This window comes from Myotis lucifugus, unplaced genomic scaffold (assembly GCF_000147115.1).
Source record: "Myotis lucifugus unplaced genomic scaffold, Myoluc2.0 scaffold_813, whole genome shotgun sequence".
Lineage (NCBI taxonomy): Eukaryota > Metazoa > Chordata > Mammalia > Chiroptera > Vespertilionidae > Myotis > Myotis lucifugus.
In genome coordinates this window covers 194,361-211,965 of record NW_005871861.1, presented here as the reverse complement: position 1 = coordinate 211,965, position 17,605 = coordinate 194,361, and the positions used below count along the sequence as shown (strand labels likewise).

Below are 17,605 nucleotides of genomic sequence, written 5' to 3'. Positions count from 1 at the left end.
TCACACTCTAGGAAATGGGCCCCCTCTTCATCCCCATTCTACAGAAGGGGAAACTGAGGGACTGAGGCACCTGACCAAGGTCTGGGAGTAGAACCAAGGCCAGTTGGCTCCAGTATGTTCCCTGAACTGCTGCTCACAGGTCAGCAGAAGCCAAGACCCCTGCCAGGCTCAGGCCCCTCCCCATCCTTCAGTTCCTGAAAGCCACCGTCAGGCGATGGGTGCAGACCCTCTGGCCATGGGCATTGGAGGCCAGGGAGGTGCCACCTGCCCACTCTCTCCTTGAGTAATGGACAGAGCCTGAGCCTGGGAGGGGTCAGCAACCCCTTCCCTCAGATGTGTCACCCTCAGGCTCCATTCCCTGTTCTGTGTCCCCCCTGACCCTCCATCTCTCTGTTCCAGCGCTGTGTGTCCTGCTGATTCTGTTGGAAGATGGACCCCAGAACACCAGGGGTGAGTCTGCTGGGAGTAACTCAGTCCCCAGCCAGAGTCCCAACCCCCACCTGCACCTCTCAGCCCAGGCAGAGAAAGGCCTGTTGCAGGAGGAAGCTTAGGTTTGCCCCTCCCAACACCCCTCCCCAGCCTCTGGCTCAGCCCTCATCTTCTGACCATGGTCTCCGTCCCACAGCCTCTGCCTGTCCCCGGCGATGCCCTGCAAACTCCTCATGTGTCAATGGCACTGCCTGTCGCTGTAACCCAGGATTCAAATCTTCATCTGGGGAGATTGACATCAGCTACACGGATCGTTGTGAAGGTACAGAGGCTTGGGGTGGTGGAGGGCTACATGGAGACGGGATGGTGGTTGGTAGCCTCAGCCTTTGTTTTCAGACCATCATGAAGGACAGAGAAAAGAGAAAGAAAAAGATATGAAGGTAGAGAATGAGAAGTGAATAAACATGGCTTCGTACAGAGGGAAGACTGGGGCGGGGGATGCAGAGCTTCCACCCACCCACCACTTCAGCACCTCCTCCTGTATCTAAATCCAGGAGACAGACAGAAAGCTGAGCAGAGCAGAGCTGATTTAGTGGGTTTCAGGAATGGTGTGCTCCAGCCACAGCAATGTTGCCTGAGTCTAATTATTTCCCAAAAGACACTGGTTGAGCATCAGGCTCCATGCTAGGTGTGGGACCAGGCTCTCTGCCTTGAGGGCACTCATGGCTTTGGGAGGTGACCCTTTATCCCGTTTTGTTGCAGACATTGATGAATGTGAAGTACGCAGAGCAGTGAGGGCCTGTGGAAGAGTCGCAGACTGCCATAACACGGAGGGGAGCTACCACTGCACATGCAAACCAGGATACAGGCTTGTTTCTGGGGCAGCAAAGTTCAGTAATGAGAGTGAGAACACGTGTCAAGGTAAGAATGACCCCACATCTTCCATCTTCCTGTCCATGACGCTTGGAGTCACCAGAGCCATTCCTGTGGCATACAGGGTGCCGGGCCCTGGTTATAGGTGCAGCCCCGAGGTCTGAGTGGAACAAGTGTGCCTGTGCCTGTCCCACTAGCACAGAGAGGCAGGGTGGCATGAGAGCCAAGGACCCAAGTCCTGGTATTGATACCTGACAGCTGTGTATACAACACCAGCCAGGACACTTATTCAGAAATCATTAGTAATATGCAAGATGTGATAATATCATTGTGGCTTTGTGTTTAAAAAAACAACAACACTTATTTTTTACAAATGAAAACAAATGTAGCTTTGCCTTTGTTAGCTGTATGACCTTGGACACATTCTTCACTGCTCTGTGCCCCAGTTTACCCATTAGTAAAAGGGAGTGACAATGCTGGGAAAGTACATGTGATCATAGAGCACAGCACAGTGGAGGCTGTTGGGTTTTTAGACTAAACTCATTCTTTCTCTTTATTTTTTATCTTTATTGTTGAAAGTATTACATAAGTCCCATTTTTCTGCCATTGACCTATACCAGCCCACCCCCGCTTCACCCCCCAGTCCCTCACCACCTCATGATCTGTGTCCATGGGTTATGCATAAGTTCATTGGTTGATATCTTCCCACCCACCCTCACCTGCCTTCCTTCTGAGGTTCAACAGTCTGTTCCATGCTTCTATGTCTCTAGGTCTATTTTTGTTCATTTTTGTCTGAGACTTTGGTGACTATAATTTCTTCTAGAACAGCGGTTCTCAACCTGTGGGTCGCCAACCTGTGGGTCGCGACCCCTGTGGGGGTCGAAAGACCCTTTCTCAGGGGTCGCCTAAGACCATCGGAAAACATATATAACAGTGGTTCTCAACCTTCCTAATGCCGTGACCCTTTAATACAGTTCCTCATGTTGTGGTAACCCCCAACCATAAAATTATTTTCGTTGCTACTTCATAACTGTAATTTTGCTACTGTTATGAAGTGTAATGTAAATATCTGATATGGCCCTAACCGGTTTGGCTCAGTGGATAGAGCGTCGGCCTGCGGACTCAGGGGTCCCGGGTTCGATTCCGGTCAAGGGCATGTACCTTGATTGTGGGTACATTCCCAGTGAGGAGTGTGCAGGAGGCAACTGATCGGTGTTTCTCTCTCATCGATGTTTCTGACTCTCTATCCCTCTCCCTTCCTCTCTGTAAAAAATCAATAAAATATATAAAAATAAATAAATATCTGATATGCAGGATGTATTTTCATTGTTACAAATTGAACATAATTAAAGCATAGTGATTAAACATAAAAAGAATATGTAATTATATATGTGTTTTCCGATGGTCTTAGGCAACCCCTGTGAAAGGGTCGTTCGATCCCCAAAGGGGTCGCAACCCACAGGTTGACAACCCACAGGTTGAGAACCACTGTTCTAGGAGTTTTATGGTTTCACATCTTGCATTTAAGTCTTTTATCCATTTTGAGTCAATTCTTGTGTATGGTGTAAGTTGGTGGTCTAGCTTCATTTTTTTGCATGTACCTGTCCAGTTTTCCCAACACCATTTATTGAAGAGACCATCTTTGCTCCATTGTATGCTGTTGTAACATAGTGCTCCCTCCTCTCTCAGCTCCCCTCATTTCACAACCTCCCCCTTCCTACCTGTCACCAGGTGTTTATTTTCTTCCTTGTTATAAGTCACATCCTCAGCTGGACCTCAGTTGGTAATTCCTGGTGAATGATCTCTAATTTAGTTGTATTTCCAGTCTGGCCCTGGGATGAGGTGCCCAACAGGTCTGCCTCCCCTCTAGATCTCACACACCCTCTCTGGGTTGGACATCCCAGGGGACCATGCCGCAGGGGTGGGTGCTCAGAGAACAGCTGGCCTAGCCCATCCCTCACCAGAGACCCAGGAGAAGTCAGGCCTCCACACATCACCAGGCTTTTCTCACTTTCCAGGGGAGCAGGGAAGGGGCTTCAGGCATTCGCAGGGGCAGATGGAGCCAGCAGTGGTCAGGCAGAAGCCTCAACTCACTCAGATAGAGGGGTTAGTGCAGAATACAGAGAGAGGAGGAGGAGGCTGAGGCAGGGATCCTGGAGGCTCTGAGCAGGGTCCACAGGCCCACCCTGCTGAGACAGAAGAGCCTGAAACCAGCTATTTTCAGGGACCATTGCCTCAGGCTCAATCCTCTCCCATTGAGATCAACCCAGATTCCAAGGGGGCCCATACCACTGGGGGACAGAAGACAGAGGCTCAGCCCCTCTTGGCCAGGCCCACAAGTCTGTGTTCCTGGTGGGAGCCAGATGACAGAAACACCTGCCACTCTTCACCCATCAGCCGCTGCTCCCCGCTCCAGGCACCCAGCCCTTGCCCACTGCTGATCAAGCTCACATGTGGATTCTCATCACTCCCTGCCAGTCCAGGGGATGCCTTCAGGGGGATCAGAAGGGGCACCTTCACCACCCCAAGACTGCATGGCTGGATGTCAGCCCCACTGCCCTCATGGCCTGGCACCCACTGTCCAGGTGGCCCTGGCCTATCTGGCATCATTTTCACATTCTGGGCCCGGCCTAAAAGCCTTGTCCTTGAGGGGTCAGGCTCAGGGTGGTTCTCGGTCCATCTCCATGGGCTGGAGTCTCAGAAGTCGTGTGGATGGGAGAGCGCTGTCTCAGCAGAGTCCCAGGATTCCAAGGAGAGGTCAGCCCCCAGCACTCACCCCGCGGGAGTCAGGACCAAGGCCACCAAAATGAGCCTGCTCAGGGCCTGCAGCACTTCTCCAGCACTTGGTTCTAGGGAGGCCCAGGCTGGCCTTTGCCCAAGTCCTCAGGCTGGGACACAGGTGACAGTGGTGTTCCTGCCCTAGCTAGGAGCTTCCCAGAGATGGATTGGGATGGGGTGGTTGGTGGAGAGAGTAAGAGGGAGGACTTGGACTGCTTCTGTCCACATCTGGACAACAGAGCATCTAGGCCACCATGCTTACCCAAAGGACACCTCCATGTGAATTAGAAAAGGCATCACTCGCCTGGAAGGAGGCAGTGGGGCCTTCTAGACGCTTCTATGCCAGGAAACGTGGCTGACTCCCAGCCTTGAAGGCTGCCCATGGCTGCAGGCATCCACCACTCTCTCCTTCCCCTTTCAAACATGGACGAACCCCAGAATCTGTAAAAGCCGCAGCAAGTGTGTCAACACCCATGGCAGCTACACCTGCACATGCCCACCAGGATTTGAGTTCAACCTGGAGGACCCGAAGCTGTGCACAGGTAGAGGCCCCAGGAGGATGCTGTGAGGTTGGACTGGATGAAGCTGGGGCACGAGCCAACACAGGTCCCACAGCCCCAGAAGGCAGAAGAAGATTCTCAGGTTCCCTGCCAAGGCCCTGCCTAAGGATTCGCTTCCGCGAAAAGTCCTGCAACAGAGCAGGGCGGTGGCAGGGCCTTCTGGGCCTGAGGTTTCCTTGTGGAGCCCCTGTGAGCACCCCCAGACCCTTCCCTTTCCTCAACTTTCCTTGGGGTGGTGAAAATGCCTCTTCTGAACCCCTGAAGGCACCCCCTATACTGGCAGGATGTGATAACAATTCCCATGTGAGTTAGGCCAGAGCTGTGACTTCTGGTTCCCAGAAGGAGACCTGGTTCAGCAGTCAGGAGGGAATAGGCAGCAGTCCTTGTTCAGGAAGTTCAACCCTCATGACTCAGTTTCCCTCCTGGATTTGCAACCTATAAATTGGAGACTATGGTCCCTGTCATGTCCGTCTTGTAGGAGGCCACTGTAATGTGCTTTGAGGGTGAAGTTGAAGGTCACCAGGTGGTGGCATGTGTACTGATGGTGGGATCCTCAGGCAATGAGAAGTGGGTGCGGAGAGGGCCTGACACTCTGGCTTTGTCCTCAGATGTGGATGAATGTACCTCAGGACGAAAACCCTGCCACAAAACCACCCACTGCCTCAACAATGTGGGCAGCTATACGTGCCGCTGCCGCCCTGGCTGGAAGCCGATTCCTGGGTCCCCCAATGGCCTGAACAACATCGTCTGTGAAGGTTTGGAGTTCAGATCTCATAAATGACCCACTTCTTCTTTACTTTGCTGAGCCATCTGAAAGGCAGCTGCCATAAGGTGCTTTGGCAGAGAAGGGGCAGCACTTTCAGAAACGGTGTGTGCCCAGTGCAGGCAGTGAGGAGAGGGGGACCTGGGAAAGGCAGGGCTGAGCTTCAGATTCTGTTCTTTTTTTAAAAATATATTTTTATTGATTTCAGAGAGGAAGGGAGAGGGAGAGAGAGAGAAACATCAATGATGAGAGAGAATCATGGATTGGCTGCCTCCTGCACACCCCCTACTGGGATCGAGCCCGCAACCCGGGCATGTGCCCTTGACCGGAATCAAACCTAGGACCCTTCAGTCTGCAGAACAACGTTCTATCCACTGAACCAAACCGGCTAGGGCTCGGATTCTGTTCTAATAAGGGCAAGATTGCAGCTCTGGGCGCATCGGTGCTACAGCCCACAGCCTCCGCGCATGGTAGCTATCAGTGTGGCAGCCTCCCTGGTTAGAAGTCCCCCAGTCCATCCTGCCCTACAGGTGGGGGCACAGCTTTGGGATGACACTTGCACAAGCATAGTCCTGCCCTCTCCACCTTGCAGGGGCGCTCTGAGCTTATGGTGCTTTTACAGTGGAAAATGTCACCACAAGTTTGTATCCAGTCAGTCTAGGTAGCTGGTAAGCGGGGCATAGTGGGGTGTCCTTGGGGTGAACTGCTAAGGGATTTGAGAGAAGGGGCAGGAAGGATGGGAGCAAGGAGTAGAGGGAGGGCCTGACGCTCTGGCTTTGTCCTCAGATGTGAATGAATGTACCTCAGGAGAACATATCTGCCACAATTCAACCCAATGCATCAACACCAATGGCAGCTATAAGTGTCGCTGTCGCTCTGGCTGGAAGCCGATTCCTGGGTCCCCCAATGGCCCACACAACACCATCTGTGAAGGTTCAGAGTTCAGATCCCACATTCCCAAAGACCCACAGCTCAAGCCACCTGATCACATATTCATGGGCACCCACACGAACCCAGCACAATGAATGCTGGGGGTGCCCTGCTGGGCCAGGCTTCCATTCTTTGAGACTAAATGGGAAAAGATCTGAGGATCCTGCAGAAGGAGCTGGGTTACTAAGGGAAAGGCTCCTGGGGGACCTCAGGCAGCAGCTAAGTACTAACTGGGATAAAGTTACCTAATAGCTCACAACCTGTACCTCTGTGTGGGGCTTACCTGCTGTGGGTCAGGCCTCTGCACACTTCCCATAACCCCTGCGTCTGCCACTCAGGGATGTGCAGTCTGCAGGTGTCATCACCTCCAGCAAAGGCATGGGAGGAGGGGGACTGAACACGGGAAGGGGTGGAGCACGGAGAGGAGAGGGGCCCTGATTCCTGAATAAACAAAAGACTACTCAGTGTGAAAGTAGGGCCTGACCCTGCCTCCAACACACACACACACACACACACACACACACACACACCTAGTTGACAGCTGCACTGTCCCCTGCAGAGATCTTCTTCCCCACCTGGACCCCGCCCCCTGGAATCAAGAGCCAGGTGAGTGACTCCAGCCGGGAACAGAAGGCAAGGTCCCTCCACTGAGCTCACCATCCACCCATTTCCTCACGCTCCCCCACCCATATATGAGACCCACTAAGGCCTCATCTCCTCTTTCCCCAGAGTCTCTCCCGCTTCTTTGAAAGAGTCCAGGACCTGCTCAGAAACTTCAAGTCTGCCTCGGCCCAGGACACCATCCAGGTAAGGACAGGACCCAGGGGAGGCAGGTGGAGGCATCCCATAGAGTCTCAAGGAAGCTTTGTTCTGGAAGGAGACTGACCCCAACACAATGGCGCCCTGCTCTGTGGCCTCGCTGTCCAAGGGTGGGTGGGAAGAGCAGACCAAGTATTTGTACTCACTGTTAGAACCACATACACCTATTAACACCTTTCCTCTTGTTCTGGCCACTGATCTTGCATTGTCCTTGGTAGTCATGACCAGGGTTTGACCTCTGAGTGGGGATTTCACTAGCAAAGACCCAGGGAATACCATTGGGTACCACCTTTATTCCCAAATAGACAGGCTTTTGGGTTTGTTATTAGAAGCTGAGTGGGCAGGGTCTTCCTGAAGCTTCTCTGGCGCAAGATCCACTGGCTCTGTGTCCCCAACCCCCCAGGACATCATACAGGAGGTGGATAATCTGCTGGAGACCAAAGGGGACCTGGATACTCTGCCCCATTCAGAGCAGCACTGTGTGGCCACTAACCTGCTCACTGGCCGGGAGCACGTCCTGAGAGAGATGAGCAAGGCCTTGCCCAATGGGCCACTGACCTTCAGGACAGCTGCAGGAACAGGCAAGTAACCCCGCCTGCCCCCAGGCTCTGCTCTGCCTGCTCCTCACCTCATTCCTCTTCCCATCGCACTAGAGCTAAGTGATCACACTTGTACCTCCCTGTTAATCTCATAAACATATTAAGATAAAAGATGAAAAGTAAATGAAAAAAATTATCAATACTAAACAGTTTCATTGTAATATTAATTATTAGCCAATTAAATCCTATATAATAAAAGGCTAATATGCAAATAGACCAAACGGCAGAACAACTATGACATGCACTGATCACCAGGGGGAAGACACTCAACTCAGGAGCTGCCCCCTGGGCGTCAGTGCGTGTCCACAGGGGGAGCACCACTCAGCCAGAAGCCAGGCTTATGGCTGGTGAGCACTTCAACTGCCAGTTTAGCCATCAGTCAGATATACCTTCAAGGGCTTCTGGACTGCAAGAGGGCACAGGTCAGGGCTGAAGGAAACCTCCCCCCTCCAGGGCACCAATTTCATGCACTGGGCCTCTAGTAATTATACTAAATAATTTAAGATAAAACAGAAATGGCTTCAAAAAATTATTAAATTTGGAGGAATGCAATATTATCTGATATTTAAATAATTTGTTTTATTGAAGAAATTTCACATAACATAAAATCCACTATTTTAATCAAAGTATACAATTCAGTGGCATTTCATACATTCAAAGAGTTTTACAATTATCACCTCTATTTCTTTATTTTTTTTAATGAGATAAAGAAAAAATATAAGTATATTCATAGCCCATGGACACGGGCAATAGGGTAGTGAAAATTGGAGGGTGGGGGTATGGTCTGGGATGAGGGGGATAAAGGAAGGGGAAATGGGAGATATCTGTAATACTATCAATAATAATTATTTATATATGTGTGTGTGTGTGTGTGTGTGTGTGTGTGTATATATATATATTTAAAGTAGCTGCCTCCTGCATATCCCTTACTGGGGATTGAGCCAGAAAGTTGGGCATGTGCCCTGATCCAGAGCCCTGATCCAGAATCTAACTGTGACCTCCTGGTTCATGGGTTGATGCTCAACCACTGAGCCATACTGGCCAGGCCTTCACCTCTATTTCTAAAGTATTTTCATCATCCCAGAAGTGAACACTGTACCCACTAAGCAGTTACTTCTCATTCCCGTTCCTGCCCCACCCCCAGCCCTTGGCAAGCATTTATCTGTTTTCTGTCTCTATGAATTAGTTGATTCTGTATATTTCATATAAATAGAATCATACAATACATGACCTTATAGTCTGGCTTCTTTCACCTAGCATACTGTTTTCAAAGTCATCCACGTGGTAGCATATATCATACGGTTGAATACTATTCCATTGCATGTATACACCACCTTTTGTTTATCCATTCATCCATTTATGGACATTGGATTTTTGCCACCCTTTGACTATTGTGAATAGAGTTACTATGATATTGGTGTGCAAGTTTCTTTTTGAATAACTATTTCAGTTCTTTAAGTCCATATGTAGGAGTGGAATTGCTGAGTGATATGCTAATTATATGACCAACATTTAGAAATCACCAAACTATTTTTCCAAAATGGCTGCACCATTGTACATATACTCCCTACCCCAAGGAATGTGCAAGGGTGCCAACCTTCACATCCTCGGCAAAATGTGTTACTTCCATTTTGTTTTGGTTTTATTAAAGCCTTTCTAGTGTGTCAGGTGACATCTCGTTAAGGTTGTGATTGCATTTCCCTAATGACTAGTGATATTTAATATCTTTTCATGTGATTATTGAACATTTGTGTATCTTTTTGAGAAATGTCTGTTCAAGTCCTTTGCCTATTTTTTAATTGGGTTGTTTGGCTTTTTGCTGTTTCTTTTTAAGTGTTCTTTATATATTTGCTAGAGAACCCTTATGAGACATGTGATTTGATAATATGTTTTCCCATCCTATAGATTCTTTTCACTTTCTTCATAGTCTTTTACTTTAATAAATAGGTGCATTAAATTTTGATAAAGCCCATTTCATTTATTTTTTCTTTTTTAAAATTTCTTTATTGATTAAGGTATTACATATGTGTCTTTATCCCACCATAACCCCCCCGCCCCCGACCTCCACAACTCATACCCTCACCCCCCTGTTGTCTGTGTCCATTGGTTAGGCCTATATGCATGCATACAAGTCCTTTGGTTGATCTTTTCCCCTTACCCCCATTCTCCCCTACCTTCCCTCTTGGGTTTGACAGTCTGATCGATGCTTCTCTGTCTCTGGATCTGTTTTTGTTAATTAGTTTATGTTGTTCATTATATTCCATAAATGAGTGAGATCATGTGATATTTGTCTCTCTCTAACCGGCTTACTTCACTTAGCATAATGCTCTCCAGATCCATCCATGCTGCTGCAAATGGTAAGAATTCCTTCTTTTTTCCCGCAGCATAGTATTCCATTGTGCAGATGTACCAAGTTTTTTAATCCACTCATCTACTGATGGGCACTTAGGCTGTTTCCAAATCTTAGCTGTGGTGAATTGTGCTACTATGAACATAGGGGTGCATATATCCTTTCTGATTGGTGTTTCTAGCTTCTTGGTATATATTCCTAGAAGTGGGATCACTGGGTCAAATGGGTGTTCCATTTTTAGTATTTTGAGGAAACTCCATGCTGTTCTCCACAGTGGCTGCACCAGTCTGCATTCCCACCAGCTTTGCACAAGGGTTCCCCTTTCTCCACATCCTCACCAGCATTTGTCATTTGTTGATTTGTTGATGATAGCCATTCTGACAGAAGAGAGATGGTACCGCATTGTTGTTTTGATTTGCATCTCTTGGATGATTAGTGACTTTGAGCATGTTTTCATATGTCTCTTGGCCTTCCTTCTGTCTTCTTTTGAAAAGTTTCTGTTTAGGTCCTTTGCCCATTTTTTTGATTGGGTTGTTTATCTTCCTTTTGTTTAGTTGTATGAGTTCCCTATAGATGTTGGAGATTAAACCCTTATCAGTGATAACATTGGCAAATATGTTCTCTCATCAGTGGGTTTTCTTATTGTTTTGTTGATGGTTTCTTTTGCTGTGCAGAAGCTTTTTATTTTGATGTAGTCCCATTTGTTTATTTTCTCTTTAGTTTCCAATGCCCTAAGAGCAGTATTAGTGAAGAAATTGCTTTGGCATATGTCTGTTATTCTGCTGCCTGTGGATTCCTCTAGTATTTTTATGGTTTATCATCTTATGTTGAGCCAAAGGGAGCTATGAGACCACATGAAATGAAGCAACCTATGAATAATAAGGGTGCCAGATAACAGGAAGAGGAACAAGGGTTATAAAACCTATTTGAAGAAATATTGTCCGAAAACTTCCCTGATATGGGGAAGAAAAAAGTCACACAAACACAGAGAGTACCAAATAAGATGAACCTGAAAAGACCCACACCAAGACACATCATAATTACTGTGGCAAATATTCAGGACAAAGAGAGAATCTTAAAGGTTGCGAGAGAGAGAGAGAGAGAGAGAGAGAGAGAGAGAGAGAGAGAGACAGAAAGTTACATACAAGGGATCTCCCATTAGATTATCAAATGATTTCTCAACAGAAACACATCAGGCCAGAAAAGAATGGAAGGAAATTTACAAAGTGATGCAAAGCAAGGGAATGAGTGCAAGAATACTCTATCCAGCAAGGCTATCATTCAAAATTGAAGGGGAAATAAGGAGCTTCACAGACAAAAAATGGCTAAGGGAGTATATCAGTACCAAACCTGCAATGCAAGAAATGCTAAAGGGACTGGTGTAAAAGAAGAAATAAAAAGGTAAGAAAAAACTCAGGCACAAAAAATGAAAATGGCTACAAACAAGTACTTTCCAATAATAACTTTAAACAAAAAGAGACTAAATGCTCCAATCAAAAGACATTGAGTGGCTGAATACATAAAAAAAAAACATGACCCATATAAATGCTGTCTACAAGAAACCCACCTCAGAACAAAGGACTCACACAGACTGAAAGTGAAGGGATGGAAAAATATCTTTCAGGCAAATGGAAATAAAAAAAGCTGGGGTAGCAATACTTATATCTGAAAAATTGACCTCAAAGTGAAGGCCATAGCAAGAGATAAGGAAGGCCACTTCATAATACTAAAGGGATCGATACAACAAGAGGATATAATCCTGATAAACATATATGCACCCAATGCAGGAGTGCCCAAATACATAAAGAACTCCTGGGAGATATCAAGGGAGAGATTCACAACAATACAATCATAGTAGGGGACTTTAATACACCACTGACATCACTGAATAAATACTCTATACAAAAATCAGCAAAGAAACAGCAATCCTAAATGACTCACTAGATCATATGGACTTCATTGGCATCTTCAGAACATTTCACCCCAAAGCCACGGAATATACATTCTTCTCAAGTGCACATGGGACATTTTCAAAAATAGAACACATACTCAGTCACAAGCGAAGTCTCCCCAAATTCAAGAAGATTGAAATCATACCAAGCATCTTCTCAGACCACAATGGCATAATAGTAGAAATAAACTACAATAAAACAATCCAAAACACTCAAACACTTGGAAGCTGAATAGCATGATATTAAATATTGATTAGGTTACCAATGAGATCAAAGAAGAAATTAAAAACATCCTGGAAACTAGTGACAATGAAAACACAACAATCCAAAACCTATGGGACGCAATGAAAGCAGTCCTGAGAGGGAGGTTTATAGCTCTACAGGCCTACATCAAAAAATAAGAAAAAATGGTAGTAAATCATCTAACTCTATAACTCAAAGAATTAGAAAGAGAGCAACAAGAAAAGCCCAGAGTGAGCAGAAGGAAGGAGATAATAAAGCTTAGAGCAGAAATAAATGACATAGAGACCAAAAAAACAATACAAAAGATCAATGAAACCAAGAACTGGTTCTTTGAAAGGATAAATGAGATTAATGAACCTCTAGCCAGGCTCACCAAAAATCAAAGAGAGAGGACTCAAAATAAACAAAATCAGAAATGATAGAGGCGAAATAACAACAGACCCCATAGACATACAAATGATTGTAAAAAATACTATGAACAACTCTACTCCAACAAACTAGACAACCTGGAGGAAATGGATATATTCCTAGAAAAATACAACCTTCCAAAACTCAATCAGGAAGATTCTAAAAATCTTAATAGGCCAATAACTATGGAAGAAATTGAAGTAGTCATCAAAAAGCTTCTAGCAAACAAAAGCCCAGTGCCAGAGGGTTTCACAGGGAAGTTTTACCAAACATTCAAGGAAGAACTAAAACCTATCCTCTTCAGACTATTCCAAAAAATTCAAGAGGAAAGAACACTTCCAAGCTCATTCTATGAAGCCAGCATCACACTAATACCAAAACCAGATAAAGACAACACAATGAAAGAGAATTACAGGCCAATATCCCTTATGAATATAGATGCCAAAATCCTGAACAAAATTCTAGCAAATCAGAACCAGCAGTACATCAGAAAGATCATACACCACGATCAAGTAGGATTTATCCCAGTGATGCAAGGATGGTACAATGTCCGCAAATCAATAAACGTGATACATCACATAAACAAATTGAAAGGCAAAAATCACATAGTCATATCAACTGATGCAGAAAAAGCCTTTGACAAAATTCAACACCCTTTCTTGATAAAAACTCTCAGCGAGGTGGAAATAGAAGGATCATTCCTTAACATAATAAAAGCCATATATGACAAACCCACAGCCAACATCATACTCAATGGGCAAAAACTAAACTCATTTCCCCTAAGAACAGGAACAAGTCAGGGATGCCCGCTTTCACCACTCCTGTTTGACATAGTACTGGAAGTACTAGCCATTGCAATCAGACAAGAAGAATAAATAAAAGGCATCCAAATTGGAAAAGAAGTAAAACTGTCCTTATTCACAGATGACATGATACTGTACATAGAAATCCCTAAAGACTCCATCAAAAAATTATTAGACTTCATAAATGAATTCGGCAATGTAGCAGGATACAAAATTAACGCCAAGAAATTCATGGCATTTCTATACACCAATAATGAACTTACAGAAAGAGAGACTAAAAAAGCAATCCCATTTACCATCACACCAAAAAAATTAAGATACATAGGAATAAACTTAACTAAGGAGGTAAAAGACCTATATGCGGAAAACTACAGGACCCTGATAAAAAAGATAGAGGAAGACATAAACAGGTGGAAGAACATACCGTGTTCATGGATTGGTAGAATCAACATCATCAAAATATCCATACTACCCAAAGCAATCTATAGATTCAATGCAATCCCCATTAAAATACCAATGGCATATTTCACAGACCTAGAACCAACTTTCCAAAAATTCCTCTGGAATAAAAAAAGACCCCGAATAGCTGCAACAATCCTGAGAATGAAGAACAAAGTAGGTGGGATCTCAATACCAGATATCAAGCTGTATTACAAAGCCACTGTTCTCAAAACAGCCTGGTACTGGCACAAGAACAGACATATAGATCAATGGAATAGAATAGAGAACCCAGAAATCGACCCAAACCACTATGCTCAATTAATATTTGACAAAGGAGGCATGAACATACAATGGAGTCAAGACAGTTTTTTCAATAAATGGTGTTGGGAAAATTGGACAGATACATGCAAAAAAATGAAACTATACCACCAACTTACACCATTCACAAAAATAAACTCAAAATGGATATTTTTTCTTTTCTTGTTTGCACATTTTGTGTCATATGTAAGAATTGATTGCCAAACCCAAGGCCATGAAGATTTATTCCTGTGTTTTCTAACTGTTCCATTTTTATTGTATTTTTAATGTTTTTATTGATTTTTTTTTAGAGAGAGAGGAAGGGAGAGGGATAGAGAGATAGAAACATCAATGAGAAAAAAGCATCATTGATTGGCTGCTTCCTGCACACACACACAGGGGATTGAGCCTGTAACCCGGGCATGTGCCCTGACTGGCAATTGAGCTAGCGGCTTCTTGATTCCTGGGTAATGTTCAACCGCTGAGCTACATGGCCAGGCCTAACTGTTTTATTTTTAGCTCTTAAATGAGGTCTTTGATGCCTTTTTACCTGATTTTTGTGTATTTTGTGAGGTATGGGTCCATCTTCCATTTTTTGCTTGTGCATAAACAATTCTTTCCCTCATTGAAGGGGATTGCTGAAAATTAGTTGACATGAATAAATGGGTTTATTTCTAGATTCACAATTTTATTTTGTTGGTTTATATGTCTACTCATATGGCAGCACCATACTGCTCTGATTACTGTATAAGTTTTGAAATCAGGAAGTGTGAGTCCTCCAACTTTGCTTTTCATTTTCAATATTGTTTGGGTATTGGGGCCTCTTGCAATACCATATGAATTTTAGGATGAGCTTTTCCATTTTTGCAAAAAAGAAATGCTGTTGGAATATTGTTAGTATGGCATTGAATCTGTAGATCACTTTTGAGAATATTGCCATGTTTAAAATATTGTCTTCCAATTCATAATCACAGGATACTTTTCAATTTATTCAGGGTTTTTAAATTTCCTTAGCAATTTTATAGCTTTCAGTGGACAAGTCATGAGCCTTCTTTGATAAAGTTATTACTGATATTTTGTTGAAGATTTTTGCATCGATGTTCATAAGAGTTAATGATCTATAGTTTTGTTTTCTTTCTTTTTTTTGGGGGGGGGTAGGGTGGGGTGGGCTGTTTTATTAGGTAGTTATTACAGGGGTCAGACCACAGAAGTGGTGTCAAGCTCCGGGAATGTGACCTCTCAATGTTGATCACAAAGCCCCCAAGGCTGGTCCCGGTGAGCCCCAAGGTCAGAAATGGAACTGAAAGGCCTCGGTCACATGCTGCTTCCAGGTGTCCAGGCTGGGCAGCAGGGAAGAGATGCCCATGAGGTGCCAGGTCTCCCCGTCGGACACCAGCGAGGTCTGGTAGGACAGCAGCTGCACATCTGCCTCTGCCAGGAGCCCAATCATGGTAGGCAGCAGGCAGGGTTGGAGGGCTGAGCCCGGAACAGGAGCAGGGGCAGACCCCTGCTGAGAGGCACTTCTGGTCTGAGGCAGCTCCGTTGAGTGCCTGCAGCACAGGTGTGGTGCCCTGGACAAAGCCCACAGCCTCGTAGGGGGCACCTGCCAGGGCCACGCTCAGGAGGCCTTCCCTGCGTCCTTGCTCTCCTGGCACAGCGGGGTTATGGGAGAAGGTTACACTGAGGCCGCCCTCCTTCACCAGCAGCTTGGTGTTCACCAAGTTCATATCCGCATGATTGGAAGCGTCTTTGAGGAGGCCGACAATGACTGCGGGGCTCAGGCAGTTCCCAGCATTCTTCAGGGATAAGCCCTGCGTTACCACCTGGATGGTCCCTTTGGGGGACCCTGCCCAGGCTCGCATCAGAGTCCCCAGAGCTTCGGCCAGACCGAGCCAAGGTTTGGTGTGCTGAGAGAAGGCGATGGTAAGGGCCTGGGCATTCACAACCCCCGCAAGGGCTCTCCCCTTCACCATGTCCACGAACTGGACAGCGATCTCCTCCGGCAGCGGCTCTGGGCCTCCTTGGTGCTGGCGCCCAGGTGGGGGCAGCTGATGACATTCTCATGGTCCACCAAGGCACGGTCCAGCGGTGGCTCCTCAGTGAACATGTCCAGCGCTGCACTCGCGCACTGCCCTGACTGCAGGGCCCGGAGCAGGGCAATCTCGTTCACGATCCCTCCGCGGGCGCAGTTCACCACGCGCACGCCCTTCTTGCACAGGGCGAAGGTGAAGTGGTTCAGCAGGCCTGTCGTGGAGGGCAGGAGAGGGGTGTGCACAATGATGAAGTCACAGAGGGGCCAGATCTCCTCCAGGGGCAGCTGCTGAACGCCGAAGGAGGCCGAGACCTCTGGTGAGATGATGGGGTCATACCCTACAGTTTTCATCCCCAAGGACTGCCTCCGGACGGCCACCTCTCTCCTGATCCTCCTTTCGGTCCCATTTGCCAGCCTTCATTGAAGCCGTCGCCTGGGGAATCTGCCTGGCCAGACACATGATCATCCCACAGGTGAGCTCCGCAGCACTGAGACTGTTCCCATTGGGAGTGTTCATGACCAGGATGCCCTTCCTCGTGGCGGCCTCCAGATCCACGTTGTCCACGCCGGTGCCGGCCCTGCCCACCACCTGGAGCTTCTCAGCTGCGTTGATGACATCCGCGGTCACCTTGGTGGCCAAGCACACGATAAGGCCTTCGCAGTCCTGCAGCTCGGCTTTCAGCTCCTCTTTGCTCAGGTTCTGCTTCTCCACCACCTGCAGCCCTCCATCTTGCAGGATCTTCCGGCAGCAAGGGTCCAGGCTGTCACCGATGAGCACTTTCTGCAGATTTGCGAAGGCCATTGCTGGATCCGGCCTCGGGATCGACCGCTCTCCCTGGACAAAAACACCTCTGCGCCGAGAAGCTACTGTTCAGAAGGCCGGGCTTGTGTTACTGGGCCTTGTTTTCTTTTGATGTCTCTTTGGTTTTATTTTTAGAGTAATTGTGGCCTCATAAAATTACTTAGTGTTCCTTTTCATTCTGTTTTTTAGGAGTTTAAAAGAATTTGTGTTAATTCTTTCTAAAATGATTAGTCAAATGCAGGTCTTCACTTTTTCAAAGTTGTTTGGTTTTTAAATATATATATATTTGTATTTATTTCAGACAGGAAGGGAGAGGAGAGCGGGAGAGAAACATTAATGATAAGAGAGAATCATTGATAGGCTGCCTCCTGCATGTCCTCTACTGAGGATCTAGCAACCTGGGCATGTGCCCTTGACTGAAATAGAACCCAGGACCCTTAGTCCGCAGGCCAATGCTCTATCCACTGAGCCAAACAACCTAAGGCAATTTTAGAAAGTTTTAATTATGAATTCAATCTCCTTACTT

General features: G+C 46.3%; 1 protein-coding gene and 1 pseudogene across 1 annotated transcript in view; one reads left to right on the top strand and one right to left on the bottom strand.

Moving 5' to 3' along the window:
• The first annotated feature begins 214 nt into the window (after positions 1-214).
• The window catches only part of LOC102429373 (adhesion G protein-coupled receptor E2-like), a 29,185-nt gene continuing 11,794 nt past the window's right edge, over positions 215-17,605 (top strand). Inside the window, exons 1-8 of the mRNA XM_023747218.1 lie at positions 215-257; positions 349-450; positions 626-751; positions 1,192-1,350; positions 5,249-5,395; positions 6,190-6,425; positions 7,063-7,140; positions 7,556-7,733. Coding sequence (XP_023602986.1) covers positions 215-257; positions 349-450; positions 626-751; positions 1,192-1,350; positions 5,249-5,395; positions 6,190-6,425; positions 7,063-7,140; positions 7,556-7,733 — 1,069 coding nt within the window. The remainder of the gene's footprint in view (positions 258-348; positions 451-625; positions 752-1,191; positions 1,351-5,248; positions 5,396-6,189; positions 6,426-7,062; positions 7,141-7,555; positions 7,734-17,605) is intronic.
• LOC102428452 lies at positions 15,473-17,112 on the bottom strand (annotated as a pseudogene).